Source organism: Balaenoptera physalus (genome assembly GCF_965194825.1).
Source record: "Balaenoptera physalus genome assembly, chromosome: 21".
In the NCBI taxonomy this organism is placed as follows: domain Eukaryota; kingdom Metazoa; phylum Chordata; class Mammalia; order Artiodactyla; family Balaenopteridae; genus Balaenoptera; species Balaenoptera physalus.
In genome coordinates this window covers 35,853,501-35,878,084 of record NC_138902.1, presented here as the reverse complement: position 1 = coordinate 35,878,084, position 24,584 = coordinate 35,853,501, and the positions used below count along the sequence as shown (strand labels likewise).

The 24,584-nt window shown below is 40.6% G+C and overlaps 1 protein-coding gene across 1 annotated transcript in view; it reads left to right on the top strand.

Annotated features, from left to right (window-relative positions):
* CSMD1 (CUB and Sushi multiple domains 1) overlaps nt 1–24,584 on the top strand; it is a gene marked incomplete at its 5' end in the record, with an annotated part of 1,822,885 nt that overhangs the window by 1,165,828 nt on the left and 632,473 nt on the right. Inside the window, one exon of the mRNA XM_082444064.1 lies at nt 1,987–2,099. Within this exon, the coding sequence (XP_082300190.1) occupies nt 1,987–2,099 (113 nt within the window). The remainder of the gene's footprint in view (nt 1–1,986; nt 2,100–24,584) is intronic.

The following is a 24,584-nucleotide window of genomic DNA, read 5'->3' as shown; positions in this document are numbered from 1 at the left end:
CAGAGGTGAACAGTGGCAACAGAGACGATGTGACTCATAAACCCTAAAATATTTCTATCTGGGTATTTATTGTTCAAGTTTGTCCACTAACACAAAACTGACATTTTTTTGTAGGTAAGTTTTTGGGAGATATGGCGGTGAAAGGGGGATTTGTTTATGTGCATTGCTAATGTTGATATGGAACTAAAATGTAACTCCACCTAGTTTTTGAAATCAGAACCACTCCAAGAGAATCTAATTAAGGATAAACAATATTTTTAAAGCAACAGCAAAATAAACATGGATTTCAGTTATAAAAATTTTAGTAAGTAGATATAGGTGAGCTGGATCAATGTGGGTTTCTGAATCCAGAATTTACTTCTCTCTTGGCCATTGTCACTATTAGGCAAAGAGGTATGTGACCTTTTTCTAATAGAATTTGTAACGTAATCTCACCAGGAAAAGAAAGGTGTGGGAAGGAGCCTTCAAAAAAAATATTAGAATGATGAAATGTTTTTTGGAATCAGTCGTATCCAGCTTCACCAGTCGGTGCTACATAAATCCAAGCAAAGAGTCAGATCTGAGTAATGTATTTCCTCTAACAGAAGATTATTTCAAACAGTGACACAAACACTGTTGCAATTGGTTCCAGTCAAGGTTTGGCTTTTCACTTTGAATGGATACTGCACATTTTTAAACCTGAGAGTTGCAATTGAGCACCCTGACATCAGAAAGCTTGCCTACATATTTCACTGGATGCAGCTTTTCCTCCGGGTGAAAGTAGGAGTAACTAGGGAAACGCTCTACACAGCCAACCCGTGCCTAGCAAATTCCAGGCATAGAGTACGATTTCCAGTGGTAGAAATTGCCTGCCAGCCAGCCCGCAAAGGGCCCCACCAGTTTCAGCTCCAGGGCAACTTGTGAATCCCTGACATATCATCTGCACGAATAAGCATCATTTTGAAAATAGTTTTACAACTGAGATGCAAAATAATTATACAATGTGTAACCCCATGTAAGTAGCTTTAGGAGCATTTACACGTGCATCTATACCATCTCTTTAAACACCTTGATCTAGGTCTTTTCAAGTCCAGTTTACAGACTGGAAAACTGAGGTTCAGAAAAGATAACCCAGGGATATAGTGCCTCAACTAGTGCAAGTGGAGCCAACATACAATCGCCTGTCTGAAGCATCCAATCCAGTAGTACTTAGGCCACTGTCCAGAACGGAATGCATCACAGCATCTCTAACCATCGAGAGCTCCTCTGCCTGAGAAGGCATGTACTCCTTAGTAATGACACAAAGTTTTCAATAGTAGGAAGTAAATGACTTGCTTTTTCTGACAACCAGAGTGCAAATTGTAAGTGGACTGGATATTTTCAACAGCTTAACCAGAGGTTGATCCTGTCTTACTTTTGAAAGATTTAATTTTGTTTAACATACTACTTTACTCACACATGATTTTATTCCATGTTGAATCTCTTTGACAGTTCTTGTCACTAATCTCATAAACATCCCTCTTCTTCACTTGAGCAGGAAAGGCCCAGGTTGTGAATCTGCAGATGGGGCCCTGGAAACGTTGGATGTTATCAGTTATCTGAGTCGACTTCAGGTGAAACCGAATTGCCAAGTGTTTAAATAGTGAAGGGCAGACTTGTATCATTTGTCTATCTTTTCCTTTTGTAATTCATTATGATCGAGGTCCTGATAAAAAGAAATAAGAGATCAAAAGAATATCTGCTCATTTAATCATCATTAATAAAGAAGAATCAAAATGTCCAATATTTGTGAAAGCCTTTATTCCATCAAGGATGAATATAGCATTTCTTTGTGGGCAAAGATGAAATTACCTGAAGTGCTTCAATGTGGAAATGCAGCTAATAAATGGCGTCTGTTTTAGGCAACTCTACATAAAGACTATTGGCGCTCAGTTGTAAAATCGGGTTTGAGATGGGACATTTGTGCTGCTGGTTTACAAGAGAGATTTTCTTCATTCTCTCTTCCAGGCTGACCGGCATGAACCTCCCTTCTCCTGTTATCAGTAGCAAGAATTGGTTACGGCTCCATTTCACATCCGACAGTAACCATCGACGGAAAGGATTTAATGCTCAGTTTCAAGGTAAGAAGGCTCCATCTTATAAGAAAAAAAAAAAATGTATTCACACTGCATAAATGCAACTACCTGATTTAGTGATTTACACATAAGGGGACCTCAAAACAGAAATGGCAGATTGTTCGTAGCCAGGTAAAACAGAGAGTCTATAGTCAATAGTCTGTAGGGTTGATTCTGAAACTTTCTCTTTCTCTCTAATTTCTAGGGTTTATTCCTGGCTAGTACTCTATAGTTTCCTATATGTTTCTAATAATCAATAATTGTGATCAATACTGTGAAAAGGTTGATGGAAACTATTCCACATGCATCAGCAAATAAAACTAGTATGGCACTGTCAGAAAGCTAGATGCTGTCCCAAGCAAACTTCTCCAGCTTTCCCCAAATCATGGCCGTGAGAATGCCAGTTCAATTAAGGCAGAATTCCCTGAACACTTGCCACAGGGAAGCTGGGACCCCAAAATGAGGAAATTATGACAACCCCCATGCTCCAGAAACTAGCAGATCAGAAAGATAATTTGTAAACAGCTCCCATGAAAGATGGAACAGAAAGAGAATCACAGGAGCCACTTAAGGAGGTTTTAGTAATATTCCAACAAGTGGCTCTGAATGACTCCTATCTGAAACACATTTTAAAATCCATAATGCCTTCACTCTGTCCTTTTGGGCAAGAAGTTAAAAAAAAATAAGAGTAATCTTCAGGGATTTAAATACAGATGATGCTGAAGAGGACACATGTGTTGAGTTTTATCTGCCACCGGGATCCTTGGGGCTTGTGAACCCTCATGGAACGTGCCTGACTTGGAGTCCAGGGACAATTTTATTTCAGCAAAATGCATTTTATTCATAAGGAGCATTGTCCACCCCTCAGTTTCTTCTGATGCTGCCAGAAACCTCTTGAATTGCAAATATACTGCCTTGAAGCTTGGTAAGAGTCACAGTAATTTGCTTTCACTTATTCTGGGACCCAGGCAAGGCCAGTCTTTTTCTTCCCATACCTGCCTTTGTGTGCCTTTATCTTTCAAGGCCACATATTCTAACTATAGTTATAGAAGAAGAGGTATGGAAAGGACATATCAGTGGGGACTGGGGTCACTAGGTGATATAGTGGTGGGGGATGAGGAATACACCACCCAGTCTCGTAGGAAATTCTGAGTCTTCTCTGTATTACTCCACATCAACAGATACATCTATCCCTGATTTAAAACCATCGTAGATCACTATTTGGAATAACAATTGACTGATAAGACAGGTAGGTAGGTAGATCTATAGCATTATTTCTAAACTGGTGATTGATCTTCTCCAAAGGTCCTGATTAACTGATTGGTATGGAACTACAGAAAAATTTCTAGGTATCATCCTCTAAACCTCCTCAGTGGATTTGGCATCTGTACCAGTGATTGGAAGAAAGGTGAAAAATAGAATATCAAGTTTGAAGATACTCTAAATTGGTAGATATAAGAAACAATTGCAATAGTTTAGACATATCAGCCATTGATGATATATATAAGCTGTGATTAGAAAAACTTGTACATAAGTCCCAAGAGATAAAAAGATGCAAAAATATAAGGAGGGGTAAACATGGCTTAACAGTGATACATGAGAAAACCTCTTCAGGCTGACTTTGAAGTTCAAATCCAAGGCTAAATGGTGGGAGGGAGCTGCCTTTTGTTTCATTCACCTCAGGCCTTATATCACAGGAGGGGTTATGACTAAGGCTGAATCTCAGCCGACCATACGTGGAAAGTTAGATTCAGTACCAGACGTCACCCTTTTGTGACAAAACAGAGAGCACCTGTCAACGCCAGGCGGAAAGGCATTATGAGAATTTTTGTGGCTCCTGAGGGCAGAACTATCACCTGTGAATAGAAGCTACAGGTGGTCCTTCCTGCTGATTCTAGAACAAGCCTGAGGGCAGCGGAAGGCAGGAGGCAAGCGATGGCTCAGGCTGAGCCTCTCAGAGCCCCCGGCAGCTGTCCCAGTGACCATCTCCGCTGGACACCACTCTGCCCTGACTTCGCAGCTGAGAGGCCTCAAGGTTTTCACTCTGAGGACAAATGAGGGGAAAGCTTCCTGTCCTGTAGGAAAGTGTGTTATTCCTGTAAATTTTCCCTCTTTTTTCTGCCTGGATTGAACATCAGGAAGCCCCAATTTGTATTGTACTTTATTTCAACCAGACAAACTCAGGGGAAAAAATGCTGTTGTTATTACCAACACAATTGCTAAAAAGAAAAGCAGAGTAAAAGAGCAATCTAGAAAACCAGCAAGAACAATAATAATAGTGAAAACACACAGTGTCTACTAAAAGCTAGTTTAATATCTATGTAAATACTCTGTCAAAACCCCGGATAGCCAAAGCAATCTTGAAAAAGAAAAACAGAGCTGGAGGAGTCAGGCTCCTGGACTTCAGACTATACTACAAAGCTACAGTAATCAAGACAGTATGGTACTGGCACAAAAACAGAAATATAGATCAGTGGAACAGGATAGAAAGCCCAGAGATAAACCCACGCACTATGGTCACCTTATCTTTGATAAAGGAGGCAAGAATATACAAAGGAGAAAAGACAGCCTCTTCAACAAGTGGTGCTGGGAAAACTGGACAGCTACATGTAAAAGAAAGAAATTAGAACACTCCCTAACACCACACACAAAAATAAACTCAAAATGGATTTAAGACCTAAATGTAAGGCCAGACACTATAAAGCTCTGAGAGAAAAAAATAGGCAGAACACTCTATGACATAAATCACAGCAAGATCCTTTTTGACCCACCTCCTAGAGAAATGGGAATAAAAACAAAAATAAACAAATGGGAGCCAATGAAACTTAAAAGCTTTTGCACAGCAAAGGAAACCATAAACAAGACGAAAAGACAGCCCACAGAATGGGAGAAAATATTTGCAAACGAAGCAACTGACAAAGGATTAATCTCCAAAATATACAAGCAGCTCATGCAGCTCAATATCAAAAAAACAAACAACCCAATTTTAAAAATGGTGGAAGACCTAAACAGACATTTCACCAAGGAAGACATACAGATGGCCAAGAGGCACATGAAAAGATGCTCAACATCACTAATCATTAGAGAAATGCAAATCAAAACTACAATGAGGTATCACCTCACACCAGTCAGAATGGCTATCATCAAAAAAATCTACTGTTTTGTAGATTTATTGTTTTATAAATGCTGGAGAGAGGGTGTGGAGAAAAGGGAACCCTCTTGCACTGTTGGTGGGAATGTAAATTGATAGAGCCACTATGGAGAACAGTATGGAGGTTCCTTAAAAAAACTAAAAATAGAACTACCATACAATCCAGCAATCCCACTACTGGAAATATACCCTGAGAAAACCATAATTCAGAAAGAGTCACATACCACAAAGTCCATTGCAGCTCTATTTACAATAGCCAGAACATGGAAGCAACCTAAGTGTCCATCGACAGACAAATGGATAAAGAAGATGTGGCATATATATACAATGGAATATTACTCAGCCATAAAAAGGAACCAAATTGAGTTATTTGTAGTGAGGTGGATGGACCTAGAGTCTTTCATACAGAGTAAAGTAAGTCAGAAAAAGAAAAACAAATACCATATGCTAACACATACAGATGGAATCTAAAGAAAACAAAATGGTTCTGAAGAACCTAGGGGCAGGACAGGAATAAAGATGCAGACATAGAGAATGGACTTGAGGACATGGGGAGTGGGAAGGGTAAGCTGGGATGAAGTGAGAGAGTGGCATGGACATATATACACTACCAAATGGAAAATAGCTAGCTAGTGGGAAGCAGCCGCATAGCACAGGGAGATCAGCTCGGTGCTTTGTCACCACTTAGAGGGGTGGGATAGGGAGGGTAGGAGGGAGATGCAAGAAGGAGGAGATATGGGGATATACGTATATGTATAGCTGATTCAAGCAGAAACTAACACACCATTGTAAAGCAATTATACTCCAATAAAGATGTTAAAAAAATATTCTGTTAAAGAATCTGAATCTTGGGGTGTTTGGTGAAGAAGGGGAATATTAAAAAACACATTTCTTTGCTTACTGCCTTTCTAACATTATTGTAGTCACATTTATCATTTGTGGTCACTCGTAAGACTATGAAAATTCCATCAGTGTTACTCAAAGTGAACGAGATTGCAAGTTATGTGAGATTCCTATGAAAACTCTTTGTGTTTCCTAAGCTGCTAACACAGCCCTCTGGTGGTGTCTCTGGAGGAGAAACTGCTTCTCCAGCCAAGAGTATGACGCCTGGATAGGTTTTTACAACTTCTAAAAACAAAGGACACATTCCTTTTAACTTGGTGCTTTTCTTGGTCGGATAAACAACCACCTACCACCATAACATCGTCTTTCTTCTTTTCCTTTATGTTTTCATTCCTACGTTCTTTCTTCTCTGAATCTTCCACTTTCTTCTTTGGCTTTTATCTCTTCAATCATGCCAGCAAGTTATGCCAAAAGTAGTAGTAAGGTTGATTGACAAGTAAAACTGCTCTATAGTTGCTAAATATATTCACCTTTAAAATAGCATTGTGAACAAAAAATGTGGCAATGGCAATAAAAGCCACTTGATAGATTTGAAATATCTTGTGTCTATAATGGGCTCTCACAGAATAATAGATTCATGCAGGACATGTTATTCTTTAAATCAGCTGAAAATTGAGCCCGTTCTTTATATGTTGCCTTCATCATTAATTATAATTAAATAAGTGCCTTGTTAGCACAATTCATCATGTAGACATTTTTGATGTCTACAAGATGAATATTTTTAAAGATATATTAACCTTGAACCATGAATACCTCTTCACTATTACGTATCCATATATGCACTGAGCTCCAGTTTTACATATATTTATCTGGCCATTTATAAAAATACAATTTTCACAAAATGAAATTCCCATTGATTTCTGTAACTGATCAATCATTTTGAAAGTGTTTGTAATAAAGTTCCAGTTTATATAAAGAACACTCTGGCTCATAAATCAAGGGAAAACCTGACCGTGGCTTTAAGTTTTGTGTTGACACAAACAATTAGCTTTCTTTTTAGGTGATCATTCTATACCACTATTGATTTTCCTTTTTATTTAAAATGAAGAACTTTGTATAAAATGAAGACTTTCATGTTGTTAAAAACATATTTTGGAAAATTGGGAACTTCATCTTTTCAGATTAATTCAAGTTTAGGTAAAAGTTATGCATTCTCCATTCTCCAGTGCTCACATCTTCTGCAACCTGTAGAAGTTGTACCTCCAAGGTAATAGACCTGGATCCTGGGGCCAATGCATGTGTCTGTCTCTCCCTTTAGAACACTAATCAGTAAGGACCATAAACTAGAACCTGAAAGGGGCTTAGTTAACGTATGTTGAAACATGAAGGAAATCAGGTGCTCAGGTCCCAAGGCCCATGGACCATTGGTCTGCAGAACTAGTGAGACAACCCCTAGGTGGCATTCTCGTTCATTTCTATGGCCTTGGGCACCTTTCACTCTTCCACTAAGGGGACCTTTCAGGTAGATGGGACATGTTTTCTTTCAATCAAAATAAATTAATGAAATCTAATCTTATAACCTCTAAGTAATTCTTAAAATCTCTAAAAGGAAAAAGAGTTTTTTTAATAAATATAAATTCACTGAAATCAGAAACACATACCACTTTCCCTAAATATATACTTTAACTTCTCTGAGAACCAAAGATTCTTGCAAAGGGCCAACTCCAGGGCTTTGAATAATTCACAGAAGATCCCCACCTATGTGTTCCAAGCTGCTGACTTTTGGCCTCTCCTTTTTTATTAAGTACTCATTATTAGCCAGTATCCTTTCTGCCCTGTGTGTCTCGCTACCTTAGTCTATAAAACGAGAATAATAGTATCTGCGGCCCCTAACCACTGTGGGTAGCAAATACAATGAAAAGAAGGTGTGGCAAACACTTTGTAAACAGCACTGAGACATCAGAGCAACCATCGCCCATCAATAACCGTTCCTTGAGCTCAGTGTGTCCTCCTAACCCAAATTAACTAAAATAGTTTGATCTTCAAAATTTTAAGAGGTATTTTAAAACATAAAAAATGGGAAGACTATCGTCTTACATTGTTGGCAGTAATTGGAATTGGTGCAGCCTCTTCGGACAGCTGTTTTATGGGAAAGTTGGACCTGAGCCTTTTCTAGACCCAGCAGTTCCACTCCGGGTACATGCCCAGCAGAAATGAGTACAGATGTGCAACAGGACACACGGAGAGAGAATGTGCACTGAAGCTTTATCCATGGTTGTCAGACACTGGAATTAACCTAAATGTCCAGCCACAGTAGAGCATGTTAAGGAAGTATGTATATTCGTTCGGTGGAATACTAAATAAAAATGAAAAAAGACAAACTACTTCTACAAGCAACAACATGAGTGAATCTCGTAGACATACTATAGAGTGAATGGACCTAGACACAAACACATGCCCCCTGCATGGTCCATTTACATGACATTCGGGGATCTGCAAAACCAAGTAGTTACATGAGAGCTCTTTGCTAAAAAAGAGTGTTTTGCTTTTTACTTTGTGTGTGTGTGTACATTTCGATTTAAAAAGTGTTTCTACAAAGGGTCAGAACAATCCCCTTCCTCCAAAATGACAATTTCTTTAGAATTTTCTTACAAATAGGCCCAGACAAAAATACCTAGAGAACCACCCCCCCACTCAATGCCGTGGTCCTATTGAAGGTCAAAATTAAGAAGAGCCTCACCCTACATATAAGGAAAGGAGATAGTAAGTGGGGTGGCCCCTCGTCACACAGCCTGTAAATAAATGGCAGAATCAGGACGTCAATAGAACCCTCTGTGCTCTCTGTTCAATGTCACCCTTTCAACTCTATTTTCTCCATCGACTTGCAGTACTGCTTCTTCTGTTGCCAATCAGAACACCTTTCTTTGGGGAGTAGTGATTTATTTTTGTAAAAGGGAAATCCCAAAGAAAAAAGTGACACTAAAAGACAGCTATACGTGAGTGACAACTTTATCCATTTTCTCAGCTTGATCTATTCAGAGCAGAAGAATGGCAGAACCCCTGAAGGAACAGGTGTAATAACAATGGGGGGGAGGTGGCAGAAAAAATAAACATGGAGAAGGAAGTATTGAATAATAGAATAAATATATTCATGAATGAATATGAATACATATGGATATGGAACTAAAGGGCACCATGCAGGTAGAGGCTGGAGTTGAAAAGAAGTTAAAGAAACGTACATACAGTCCTGAAGAAGGAGGAAAATGACAAAAGGAACAGGGAGATGCTTCACAGCCTAGTGAAGGGCTGCCCTTGGCGAACAGGTGTGAGGGCTGCCCTGCGTGTGTCATACTCGCGTGACACAGACACATGGAGGAAGCCACTTTGCAGACACGCCGTCCACAGTGTAAATCTGGCCACAGCGAGCGCTTTCACTGTGTGGAGTGAGGGGGTGGGGATTGAAGGTGAACAGCTTGGTCCAAGCCCAGCGATGGATGGACCACGGGAGACACGTGGCCCTGATCTAAGTCCCAGTCCTGTTATATGGAAGCCTGTTTCCTGCCCTACAAAACAGGATTGGTAACAATGACCACCGTGGACAGAGGTGTGGATTAGAGGATTAATCCTGTGAAGCGTGTAGCTCGGTGCCCAGAATGGGTCCCCCTGCACCTCAAATTCGGGTCTACAATCTCCGTATAGGGGATGACCTGGACGTCTGTCTCACAGACTTTGTGTGCAGAATGCAGTGAGGGCTCGCAGGGTTTTACTACCTTTATAAACTTCCTGGAAGTTCGCCGGCCTCTACTCCTTTTGTTTACTCTGTTTCACTGGTCCAAGTACGATGGCCATTCACTGGACAGCAGCTCAGGCCGTTCAGTTGATCTGTTCAGGTCCCTCATTGACGATCTGAATGTGACCTCACTGCGCTGGGACACATGGGGCCAAAGAGGACGGGTCGTGCTCTGGCCCCCAGTCCAGGGACGAAGGGAGGAATACACGTAAACGGACAATTTCCGGATGATGTGAGTGAAGCCAGGCACCAAGAGCTATGAATTAGAAAAATGCACCTCTGCTGACGTCGGAAGGAGCAGAAGGGCTGTTGGAGAAGGTTTCCCAGAGGAGGGACAGCCTGGGTTGCATCCCGGGCGTCCGGGAAGAAGGAGGGGACGGATCTCGGCAAAGAGAGGAGCACCAGGAGAGCCAGAGCAGCAGCGTCGAATGCAGAGGTGCATTCAGCCTTCTGCAGATACAGCATGTCAGTCCTGGGGTGGGAGGGGAGACGGAGAGAGCAGGGAGGAGCAAAGGGAAGAGGGTGGGCTGGATCCCGGGAGGATTTATGCCATCCTTAAAAACGTGACTGTAACCGTGGGTAAACAGTGAGGATCCCGGAGTGTTTGAGAAGCAGAGTCGGAGAGCAATGCGCACAACTTTGTTGCTAAGGCTGCTGGGTGGTACCCTTTGGTAGCTCTTGGGGGGCCCCTGGGGCATCTCAGGAAGAAGGGCTGCGGGTGGAACACTCTGAGACACTGAGCACAGGAAGTGGGACTGTCCCCAAGTCGTCATATTTAACAAAGAGGGGAAAATGTGGCCGAGATACACATATTTGCCCTAAAGCGGTGACATGCCCTTCGTCCCAAGGCTCAGCCACCAACACATTTAAAGCATCAGTATATTTGAAAGAGAATGTGCCCATCAGAGGGGTGTGTGTGTGTGTGTTTGGTGGTGATCATGGTGGGTACTTGGCAAAGGGAGAAACCTAGTGTCAAACCTGTGTCAGCCTGTCTTCTTCAGAGCCCAGTGAACCAGTGCTGGACAAGAGAGATGAAAGCTTCATGGCAGGGATTCCGGGCTCAGTAAGCGGTGGTCTGGCTGTAACCCGCTTCCTCTCGGGAACACACGAGGGAGCTTGTGTTAATTAGCACATCATCAAGTAGTAGTGGCGAACCCACTGTGTGCAGCAACGCCTCCATCTGCAGCAGGAAAGCCCCATCTCTCATGGAGCTGACATCCTCGGGGGGAGAGAGAAATGCACCAAACGAGTCAAGACCACAATGTTGGGGGATACATTAGGGGTCACGGGCAAGAAAGGCCCTTCAGAGGGAGTAACATTTGACCTGAGATCCCCATGGCTCGTGAAGGTTAGAAAAAGAGCAGAGTAGGCAGTGAAAACAGCAAGTGCCAATCCTTCGAGGAAGGAGGAGCCGGGGAAGAACACAGAATGCTGAAGGGTGAGAATTGCCAGAGATGCATCAGGGGACAACCCCTCGGGGCCTGGTGGGGAGGTCCACGGGGGCAGATGATATTTACTTTATGTACAAGGCAAGGCTGTAGAATGTCTGGAAAGTGAGAGCGAAGTTGTCTGATTTAAGACCATCACTTGAGCTGGTCTGTAGAGAAAGCCACTCTGTGGACTAACATCCCGTCCCCTCCATGAGTGATGGCGGTCCTTCTACACGAATAAATGATGCTGTGGGTCTTACCATCTTTTTTCTCATCTTAGTTCTTGGGCCCCACCCTGAGATACGGATCATGTCACAGCGCTGGTGAATGGTGCTTTCTGGTCTGCAAGGTGGAGGGCACACCTGAGCTCAGGTGATCAGCTGGGGCAGCACAGCCAGGGGTCACCTGCCTGCAGGGCTCTTGTCCTGGCCCAAGTGACATACCCCTCAGCTGCTCCCATGTGTCCAAAAACCCACCCGCACTGCACAACATCACCGTGGGCTGTCTGTCCGTGATGTATTAGACCCACCCACTTAACCTTTGTTAAGGCGGGGAAGCGAGTGTGATCGTGTGTGTGTGTCAGCACATTCAGAAATCACAAAGGTAAAAATCCATTGTGAACAGGACAGAACAAAGAGAATGTGCTCAGATTTCAGTAGTAATCACTTTCACTAGATATTGGGAACAATTTCTTACTAATGTTGAAACTAGTGTTGAAGAGGAGAACATATTTCTTAAGGAAAGTATGTGATTTTATTCATTAGAGATGTTAAATTAATATATAGGAGTCTCACCTAGAGGCAACCTAATAGAGTAAATGAACTTTTGAGTCCATTCCAGACTTTTAAGTCAATGCATTTTCATGTATTCATTGATTTAAAAATTGTGTTTGGAATATTAATGCACAGTAAACCTTAGCCATTCTACGTAAAAGCACTTAAACTAAAGCTTTCCTTTCCCTAAACTCCTAAATGTGGTTCACACGGGGGAATTGGGAGCCAACAATGTTATTCAGTAAATCACAGCTATTTAGAATACATTAATGTGTAGCACAGGTAGCTGTCAAGTTGTTATGCTTGGAAAATATAAAAGCTTTGGAGGGTTATTACTCCCTTGGCAAATTGTCTTTCTACAATTTTTATTTATGTGATGTTAAGATGGAAATTATTCTGGTTTTTGGTTTATCAACTCCTAACTGTACTCACGCTTCGTGCTTCTTCCCTCCTGGTGGCAGTTTGATCAGTCCCATCTGGAGACTATGTTTAGAGTTTATTTCTAAAGGCGCACACATATCCATTTCTCACAGGTACCGTGTGCTTTGGAAATCAAAGCATCACGGTGTACTGTGCCCATGTCAGGAGGCTGTCAGCATTTCCACTGAGAACGTAGTCGTCATAGTGTAGTGTTTCTTCACACCCCCCGACACATGCTAGGTCAGCGAGGTGCTAGAGGTTATCGCTTACCCGAGATAGTTACTACGTGGAGCTGTAGGGACATCGACGCTCAGTCAGAACCGTAAGGAAGCCAGGAAACTTGAAAATGCACGAGCCACGTTTCTTGTTCTCTTAATCATCTGGGTTGGGTTTCTCAAGTTGCACAGTGAAGCTGCTGCTTGATGTGACACAGAATCTAGGATGAATCTAGGAAAGGAGCGTCATTGTTCCAGAGGCAACACTCAACACAGATCCAGATGTGAGTTTAAAATGGGTTTTGAAGCAACGTGGAGCACAAGTTTATTTCTGGGCACCTGTGGAATCTGGTTTCTTCAAACTGGTTCAGCGTATTTCAAGTTTGCATGAAGTCACTCACTGGAAAGCTCTTTCTTTACTATAACAGTTTCCAAGAAAGGTCTCAGAGGGTCTCTTCCTTCTGGTCAACTCAGTCTGGGTGGTGGCTTCTAAAGCCTCACATGTTCCTTGCAGGCTTCTCCGTGCAGTGGACCATCTTAATCCGCACCATGGTGAAGGCTGTGTGTCCTCCACGGGAGACCTGTGGTCAACTTTTGACCATGATATTGTGTACAGTTTATGAACCCAAGAAATATAACGTAGGAAGGAGAAAATCCCAAGTGTTTTCTTGTAGGTATTTTGAAATTTACCTTGAGACTAATAGGACCTTAGCTTTCTCCAGGCATGCGACTAGCATTTATTGAGCACAGCATCAAGGTCTACAGAAACATGCAGCAAAGTGAATACAAAACTCCTCCTTCCAGAAAAATATATAGCAAGTCGCTAGAACGCTGATGTTAGTGTATGTTTGTAAGTCATTGACTCTTCATTTCTTAGCCCAGTGGTAATTCTCTTTGGTTGCGTTTTTTTTGGGGGGGGGCCTCCAAAAAGTTTAAGACTTCCTAGTTAAGTCTTCTCCTGTCATAAAACTCCTTATACTTCATAAATGTGGAGTCCAAATCTGATTGCACCACATCCCTGCGTAGAAATCCTTGCAGCCCCATCATGTACAACATGCAGGGTAGACACCAGAGCTCTCAGAGATTCGTCCTCATTCTTCTTTTCAAAGTCATCTTCTAACCCACATTCCAAACAGCTCAGGCTCCTGACATAAACGCACTGACTGTGGTTTGAGCACATCGTCCTCTACCCGCCCCCTACCCCCAGCCCTATCCCTCCTGCCACCTGCTGCAGCATATCCCTCTTTTTCCATCCTTCTTTGAAGAAACCCTGGCTGGTTATCAATCATGGATCCGTCTCTACCTGCAGAACACCTATAGTCTCCTTACGGTGTTTTCTCCACTTTATTGAGGCATAATTGACAAATAAAATTGAAGATATTTAAAGTGTGTTACATGATGATTCGATATACATAAAAGGGTGAAAGGATTCTCACCATTGACTTAATAAGCACACCCATCCTCACATATTTACCTTTTATTTTTGGTGAGAACATGTAAGTTCTACTGTCTTTGCAAATTTCAGTTATACAGCAGTGTTGTCACCTATGGTCACCATGGTGCACATCTTCTTCAATCTTTTCCTCATTACATTTTTCAGAAAATTGCAATGGTTTTCCAAAATGGTGTACATAAATATATATATATATGTATATATACATAAATATGTGTGTATATGTGTGTGTGTATATATATATTCCTAATTAATAATTGACTCAGGTTCAAAACCTTAACCAAGTCAAAATTAGAGGTTTATTTTACCTCTTGAAATGGTTATAAAGACCAGGGTCTCCTACTTTCCTTAACCCAGACATTATCAGCCCTGGCCACACAATTGTGACACCTGAGAGATTTTAAAAAGCACCCTGAGATTATGATTTTGTTGGTTTAGGCTGAGGACGAACACTGGCATTTTTTAAGGCTTTCCAGATTATTCTAATGTGGAGCCAGAGTTAATAGAATGATGGAGGCTATCTATAAGCATTTTGATACTTAATTTTACAATTGATATCACCACTGGTAATCTTTACTGCTTTAAAAAATGATACCTATTGCATAATATTTTGAAATTCGAAATGTAATTCCTATTGAATCGTCCACATAAAAACAATCATATATTAGAAATAACCTTGGTGTATATTGGAATGAATATACAAAAAACAAATCTACTCTGATAGTAACAAAATAGAAAGTGGGTTGTTCATTTTATCTCTTTTTTTTACTTAATAATTTATAGGCATGGGAGGCACTAGAGCATGCTGTTTATTTATGAGTATATTTAATTGATACTTTCAATATAGTCCTATAAACTATTATCTTCATTATTTTAATTTTCTGTCTTTACAATGACTTAAAACATAATAAAATATATTTGTTAATTCAACCTTCAATACAAAGGTATGAAATTTGGTCTTTTTCTCAAAGCATTTTTCAGAATGTTCTCTTCTTTGTTTAAAGTAATTTCTCTTTTTTGTTCGAAGTAAATTTTAGGCAATTCCAAACCTTGAGACCAAAGTTTCTAAAATCTGTTACATTAATTAATGTCAGTGTTAACTTTAAACCTGTATTAATTGCTACTGCAAACTTAATTATTTATGGTACCTAAATGATAACATTCATTTAAATCTAATTTAACTTGGTAACTAGAACATGATATATATTTACAAAATTCTTATCTGTCATATGTTTATTTCCATTTAATTATATTAACCTGAGGTGTATTGAATACGTACTACTAGCAAGACAGATAGTATGAGCTTGCTGTAAAAAACATACTTCTCATGCCTGAAGCACTTTTTGATACAATGGGGAAGACCAGGATTACTTACTTCTGCTGTTGTGAATCTCGTGTATTTGTTATCTGCCTTTTTGGATTGTTACCTCTGATCTTGCAATTGGATAAGGATGAATTCAAATTTAAAATATCAACCTTGCCAATTTCTTTGTTTAAGAAAAAGGTAATTATTAATTTTAATACCTACCTTTATTTTTGTTTCTTTTTTTAATTAAATGTAATTATGTAAAAATAGACAACACCTGGTAGGAGATTAATACATGGTAACTATAATTTTTTTCAATAACTCGCTGTCTCTGCCTTCAGGAGTTTATAATTTAATTGGTAGCTCTCAATATATATTTGGGTCAGATTCCCGATTGAAAATGTAATCTTTCCAGGGAGAGTGCATACACACAAACATTTTTTTGAACTTCATGTTTGCCTGAAATCCTAGGTTACAAGTAGATTTCAGGTACAGAATTCTGCCTAGTCATAGAGAATACAGAGCTAGGACAATGCTTCTAGTTAATGGTGGGCCATAGAAGACTCCCTTTACAGAAAGAAGACAGACATAGACAGGTACAAAGACCGATCAACAGATGGATAGGATTTCTGACAGGGGGATAGAAGCAGAGGAGGCAAAAGTGTGAAGTGGACAAAAACATGCTGTGGGTGAGTGTGAAGCTGGGAAGAATGGAGGAAAATCCAGCCTGAAAGGACAATTTGAGAAGTAAAAATCAATCAGTCAGTCAATCAATCAATCAAGTGTGCTTGGACAAAGTTGAATTTGATTTGACATCTGTGGAAGATCATGATGGAAAAGTATGTTTTGGCCAGCCAGTGACTGACATTATAAAGAACCCGAACAGTCATCTGTGGGCACCCAGAGCTTGTTGACGGGCACCTAGGCAGGCTTGACCTCAGAGGCTGGACCACGAAGGGTCAGAGAAATCAGCGTGTCGCTGCCATAAGCAACTTCAACTACTGTAGGGCACGTGGCTCTTTCTAAACGTGACGATGCAGTCAGAGAATAGAAATCTGGCATAGTGCTCATTTCCCAGTGAGAAGCTTAGACAATCCTTATTATTTTTTATCATGCCAGAAGGGATCCGTCTGCACTGAATAATTCAGGTTTTAACAAAGAGTTAATCCAAAAGTCAAGCAATGCATATCATAGGTGTGCAGAAATAAGTCTGCCTACTGAAAACTCTAGAGCAAACAGAAATTGGATCACATTTTATTTGCTGAGATACTGGGTAAAACCACTAACAAGTATGTCATGAGATGTATACAGTATGATGATTAACTAGCACGTCTAGATTAGACAACCTAGCCATACAGACCCTCTCCCTATACCATCTCCTTTCTTGTCTTTCACTGTAAAACCTCTTGAAAGAATGTCCTGCAGACCGTCCTAAACCCCTGGCATCCTGCCTTACCATCCATAGCCTCTGACCCGCCAAGCCCTATCTTATTTACATATGACTTCTCCCCCTTCTTGATTTCCACTTTTCCTCCCAATCCACAGATGAAGAACCCGAACAACGTTCTGTCCTCATCCTCCCCTGAGTGCCCCACACTGGGCAGCATCTCCCCACCTGAGCCTTGCTCAGCTGACACTCAAGTTAGAACATAGCAACTATTTGCTCCTCTTTCTTCCTTGCTTCCTTTTGTGCAATTAGCTACCACCTTCCTCAGGTGCAAATCACTGTTTACTTTGCCCCCTCTTCCCCGTTACATGTCATGGAATCTACACCCATATTCCCTAAACTTGTCTCTGCACCATTGTCTCAAATCCCAGCGCTCCAACACCTACTACTCCTTCTGTCTTTACTGTGCAATTTTCCCTGCTGCAGAAATTCTTCCCTCTCCTCTCCATCTGGGAATCATATTGTCCTTCTCTGAATACTCAGAGTGATGCCTCCAACTTCTGGGAACTCCTGTAAAATCCGCTTATTTTTCCATATCCGTCATGTAGTTCTTGATTAGTGTTGCCTTTTATTGTTAATTAGCCTTTAAATTCGTGCTGATCAGTATGGTAGCCACTGGCCACATGTGATCACTGAGCACGTAAAATGTGGCTGTTTCACCTTATCTTTGATAAAGGAGGCAAGAATATACAAAGGAGAAAAGACAGCCTCTTCAATAAGTGGTGCTGGGAAAACTGGACAGCTACATGTAAAAGAATGAAATTAGAGCACTCCCTAATACCATACACAAAAACAAACTCAAAATGGATTAAAGACCTAAACGTAAGGCCAGACACTCTAAAACTCTTAGAGGAAAACATAAGCAGAACACTCTATGACATAAATCACAGCAAGATCCTTTTTGACCCACCTCCTAGAGAAATGGAAATAAACATAAATAAACAAATGGGACCTAATGAAACTTAAAAGCTTTTGCACAGCAAAGGAAACCATAAACAAGACGAAAAGAACCCTCAGAATGGGAGAAAATATTTGCAAATGAAGCAACTGATAAAGGATTAATCTCCAAAATATAAAAGCAGCTCAAGCAGCTCAATATCAAAAAAACAAACAACCCAATTTAAAAAATGGGTAGAAGACCTAAATAGACATTTCACCAAGGAAGACATACAGACGGCCAAGAGGCACATGAAAAGATGCCCAACATCACTCATTAGAGAAATGCAAATCAAAACTACAATGAGGTATCACCTCACACCAGTCAGAATGGCCATCATCAAAAAGTCTACAAACAATAAATGCTGGAGAGGATGTGGAGAAAATGCAACCCTCTTGCACTGTTGGTGGGAATGTAAATTGATACAGCCACTATGGAGAACAGTATGGAGGTTCCTTAAAAAACTAAAAATAGAACTACCATACAATCCAGCAATCCCACTACTGGGCATATACACTGAGAAAACCATAATTCAAAAAGAGTCATGTACCACAATGTTCATTGCAGCTCTATTTACAGTAGCCAGGACCTGGAAGCAACCTAAGTGTTCACTGACAGATGAATGGATAAAGAAGATGTGGCACATATATACAATGGAATATTACTCAGCCATAAAAAGAAACAAAATTGAGTTATTTGTAGTGAGGTGGATGGACCTAGAGTCTGTCATACAGAGTGAAGTAAGTCAGAAAAAGAAAAACAAATACTGTATGCTAACACATACAGATGGAATCTAAAAAAAAAAAAAAATGGTTCTGAAGAACCTAGGGGCAGGACAGGAATAAAGATGCAGACATAGAGAATTGAGTTGAGGACATGGGGAGTGGGAAGGGTAAGCTGGGACGAAGTGAGAGAGTGGCATGGACATATATACACTACCAAATGTAAAATAGCTAGCTAGTGGGAAGCAGTGCATAGCACAGGGACATCAGCTTGGTGCTTTGTGACCACCTAGAGGGGTGGGATAGGGAGGGTGGGAGGGAGACACAAGAGGGAGGAGATATGGGGATATATGTACAGGTATAGCTGATTCACTTTGTTATACAGCAGAAAGTAACACAACAATGTAAAGCAATTATACTCCAATAAAGATGTTAAAAAAATGTGGTATAACCACACAATGGAATATTACTCAGTAATGAAAAAGAATGGACTATTGAGAAATGCAATGACATGGATGAATCTCAACTGCATACAGTGTGTAGTTTTAAAAGGCTACATACTACATGACTAACCTGAATGATATTCTGGGATAAGCAAAACTAAATAGAGACAGTATCAGTGGTTTCAAGGATTAAGGGTGAGGAGAGAAGCTGACTACAAAGGTGCAGGGCTGGGGAATTTTTTTTTAATATCATGGAAGCATTGTGCTTATTGTTTTCTGGTGACAGTTATATGAGTCTTTACTTTTTGTTAAATTTTGTAGAACTGTATAACCAAAAGAGTGAATATTACTGTATATAAATTTAAAAATAAAATAATGCCATGCTTCTTTATGATCACATGGTACTATCAGTATCTTATCCTTTACTCATTAAAAATGAATACTCAGGGCTTCCCTGGTGGCGCAGTGGTTGAGAATCTGCCTGCCAACGCAGGGGACACGGGTTCGAGCCCTGGTATGGGAAGATCCCACATGCCGCAGAGCAGCTAGGCCCGTGAGCCACAATTACTTAGCCTGCGCGTCTGGAGCCTGTGCTCCGCAACAAGAGAGGCCGCGATAGTGAGAGGCCCGCGCACCGCGATGAAGAGTGGCCCCCGCTTGCCACAACTAGAGAAAGCCCTCGCACAGAAACGAAGACCCAACACAGCCATAATTAATTAATTAATTAATTAATTAATTAATTAATTAAAAAAAAAAAAGAATACTCAAAGGAAAAAAAAAAAGAAAATGTGGCTGTTTGAAACAGATGAGCTGTAAGCATAAAAGGCATCAGATTTCAAAGGCAGTGTGAAAAAAAATGACTATAAGACATTGTGTGTTGAAAAGATGATGTCTTTTTATCATTTTAAATATTTTTAAACTTTTTTAATGTGTCTACTAGAAAATTTTAAATTACATAAGCAGTCACATTTGTGGCCCACACTTTATTTTATTGGGCAGCTCTGGTGTAAATATTTGAGCTTCACACTGAGATTGGCCTGCCTTTTCAACAGGACCAGCTGAAGTGATTTCTGGGATGTTAGGTAGAATCTCACATCGTCTCTCAAGCGGCCTACCCCACCAATTACTAATGTCTGAAATCCTCATACTAAACCTAAGTCTTGGTTTAAAATTTTCGTTTATAAAGCAAAATCTCTGTAAGAGGTCAAAGTATATGCTTTACTACCATTTATTCTTCAATCTAAATGAGTTTTTCAGCTCCTTCCTTGGATGTGAACAAAAGATAGGGATTATATGAAATTTCCCAGTGATTGAAAGAGAAAGAATTATACTATGAAAGAGAAAAAGAAGAAAAGATGAAAAAAAGAAAACATTTTTTTAAAAAGAGAACAAATAGTGAACAAATGAGGATTTTTTTTTTTTTTTTTTTTTTTTAATTCACGAGATTGCCCTGGACCAGCCTTTGACATCCTGATTAAAACCTGAGTGTAAGGGGACTTCCCTGGTGGCACAGTGGTTAAGAATCCACCTGCCAATGCAGGGGACATGAGTTCGAGCCCTGGTCCAGGAAGATCCAACATGCTGCAGAGCAACTAAGCCCATTTGCCATAACTACTGAGCCTGTGCTCTAGAGCCCACGAGCCACAGCTACTGAGCCCGTGCACCGCAACTACCAAGCCCGCGTGCTGCAACTACTGAAGCCCACGTGCCTAGAGCCCGTGCTCTGCAGCGTGAGAAGCCACTGCAATGAGAAGCCCGCGCACCACAACGAAGACCCAATGCAGCCAAAAATAATAAATAATAAAATAAAATAAAAATTAAAAATCCTGAGTGTAAGCTCCTAAGAGGCTTCTATGCTACTCAGTAGATGAGTGAGAACTACCTCTTCCTCAGTTCACTGTCTTTAGTGTTCAGGACAAGGACCAACAAAAGGTTTCAGATCTCATAGTGGTGATAAGAAGGAAGGGGACCACACCACACATGAATAGATCCCCTCCTTAGTGTGACCTTAGTGTGAAGGAAGCTAAATCAGCTTATGCTCCCCACAAGTTAAATCCTGACTGCATAGTAGGTGATACCATGATTATAAGTTTTACTAGAATAATAGGTTTATTTTTTAAAACTTCCTATTTAAGTATTTCTTGGAAAACCCCACTTGGATTACAATTTTCTTAACTGACAAAAATTCTCACAACCTGGATGTGAAGTAAGTGCTCTATTGAAATAATTAAAATTATTATTTAAAACTTTTGAAAAAGCAGTGACTGTGGAAAACTAAAATAATATAAAATATAAATTCAGTGAAATTAATACCTCTGTTGCATTTTCACTCTGAAAAAGTGGTTCTATTTTTTCCAAATTCCTTTATATTTAATTGATTCATTCAGGAACACCAGAAGAGTCCAAGAGAATTTTAATTACAAGTATACTGAAGATAAAAGTGAGTTCTGGCATTAAATTTTCTCTAGTTTTTAGAGAAATGCCATTATTGGTTAAAGACTTGTCAGCATTGTATACCTCTTGAAGTTCTTCAACTTACCTGCTTCTCTGAATGGCCACTAAGGTAAAATGTCTGCATTACTTATTGCTAAAAAATTGAAAAAGAATAACATTATATCCCATTCTATCTCAATTGGCTATGAAATCTATTGCTATTTTCTTGATAAATGCAGATCAATAACTTAATACTTAATAATACTTTTTGCACCCTTCAGAGCCCTTTCAATATTCCTTTTTCAGCTCCTTTATATGATTTGCAATTTTCTTTGCCTAGGAAACTATTTTCAAAGTATTTTCTTATGAAATAAAGTTATAACCCAGATGAGTCTTTAGGGATTACTCTTAGGCTTTATTTCATTAGCTAATTTTAATCTAATTAGTGTGAGGCAGGGAGCTTATAGTTTTGCATGTTCATATAATTTTCTTAGCAACAGGTACTCAAGGAATGAGTAGATGTGGTCCTTTGTGCATTTTGACTAGTTAGAGTTTAAATGATAGGTATTAAAAATTTTTAAAAAACCTAATTGAACGTTCATAAAAATCTCACTTTTTCTAGCTCTGTTGAAGAACCCATGCTGTCTTCTTTCTTCCTCTCGAAATTGTCATGTTTTATAGATGATGAACAGGAAGTTTATTCATAGCAAATTTAAAGTCATGCTCAAAACAGATTAGCTTAAAAAATAGCTCTGGGAAAACACATCTGTAATAAATCCTATTTCAAGTAACGTCAATAAAAAATATTTCTATGCAATAAAAATGAAGACTTCCTCCTGTTCTATTAGTTGAGCCTTATACTTTATTACATTGAATCCAAGATGAGAATGTTTTCCCATTTTAATGTCTCCAAAAGGAGGATCATGTATTTGGCACTACTTTGCCTTGGCCCTTTCTCAGTGGTATATAACATAATTCTGCATCCTATGATCAGTGGTGTCTCAGATTTGATGACGTACTCTAATGGTACTTGTTGATCTGATTGTAGGCACTTCTCTTCTCCCAGATGTTAAGACTCTCTTGATACGACTTTGTCTCATTTCCTGCCCATCATTCCATCCCAGGGCCCCAGTGCACATGCAGAGTTCTAGAACCTTCTCCCACCTCTGCATGTGCCTGTCCTGAGGTGAAGAGCAAAGACAATAGAAAGAAAGGGAAACAAGAAATATTGGGGTCTTGGGGGAGTTATAATTGGTATTAATTAAATTTGTAAAAATAATTTAAGCAAAAAATCATCTAAAATTAATATCACACCATATGGTACAACCTCACAACATAGGAGTTTAAACATTAATGGTTTAACTATGGACTACAAGTAATCAGCAAACATATTCACTTTGAAAAGACTTAAAAATGTAAATTGGCAGAAAGTTGAGCATTCACAGACTGAATCGGCATTTCTAAAAACAATGTCGGAACTTGGCCATAAAAGTTTAAGATGACAAGGAGAGGAGACTGCCTGGAGGGAAAATGGTGAGGGAAGGGGGTATGACATTCCTTACGGATCCAGCATCAGATACTTTAACTACAAATATTTTTTTAAAACTTAAAACTGAAAAGACTTCATCACCAAGATGGCAGGGGAGGAGGTCTCAGCCTCCATGCCCCGACGAAAGCCAATAATATACAACTACCCGTGAACAAATACAGCTCTGGGAGAGCTCAGGAGAAGCTGCAGGAGCACAGCGGAGCACAAACCCTGAGAATAACCCCACAGAGAGGGTAGGAAGAAGTTCCGTTCTTCCTGCATCATCCCATCCCCCAGGCTGGCACTGCTCGGGGTGAAGAGGAAACTCCTCCTCAGAAGGTTCCTCCAAGGCAAAGGAGAGCAGGGAGAGCCACCAGCACCCCAACCACATGAAGGACCCACAGGGGTCCCCACCCTAAGGAAACCAGCGCCAGCAGATCCACAGTGACCCCTGTACGACGTTTGCCCCAAAGAGCCCTGTAGGTTTTCTCCTTTGCACACTCCAGCTGTTCGAGTCCCAACCCCTCTGGCCCAGTTGCTGGAATCCCAGCCAGTGCTGCCATGAGGACCCCAGCCCTGGCACCCAGAGCAAATACCACGTACATGCCTGCAGCTAGCCCTGGCCACTGGTCTCCACCCTCACCACCCTACGTGTGCCCACAGTTGGCTCCTGCCACCATGCACGCACTTGCAGGCAGCCCTGCAACCACGTGCATGCACATCACCAGTCACCACCAACACCTGCCTCTGTCCCTTTTACCGCTGGACCCGGAGGGGCTGCCGAGGACCCCAGTAGCTCTCACAGCCACCACAGATGTCCTGAAGCTCCTGGCACTAAGGACCACAGGGTTGGCGACATCACAGACCACAGCTACTTGAGCTGAGTCCCCGTCCCACACACCTGAAGCTGCAGCACACCTCCACTCCACCAGGCCCAGGGGCACAGCACATTCCAGCACGGCCCCCTCCAGCAGGTGAAGGTCTTTCCTCACCAAAGCCAGTCCATAAAGTCTGGAAAAGGTGACAGCTTCTTAAATGTGCAGGCAACTGTACAAGGCTACAGGGATCACAAAGAATCAGGGAAATATGCCACCACCAAAGGAATGCAATAAATGTCCAGCAAATGGCCCCAGTGGAATGGAGACCCATGAATTGACTGACAAAGAATTCAAAATAATTGTTCTAAAGAAGCTCAATGAGCTACAAGAAACATGGATAAATCATTTAATGAAATCAGGAAAATGATAAAAGAAAAAATGAGAAGTCCAACAAAGAGATATAAAACATAAAAAAGAATCAAACAGAAATTTTGGAGCTGAGGAATACAATGAATGAACTAAAAAACTCAATAAAGAGCTTCAATGACGGACGCAGTCAAGCAGAAGAAAGAATCAGAAGTCTCTGGAAGACATCTGAACAGCCAACAGGTATATGAAAAGGTGCTCAACTTCACTAATCACCAGGGCAATCAAATCAAAACCACAGTGAGATATCACCTCACACTGGTGCATGGTCTTGATTACATTTGGAAACTGAAAAAAAAAGTCAAACTCATAGTAACAGAGAGTAGAATGGTGATTGCCAGGGAAATGGGGAAATG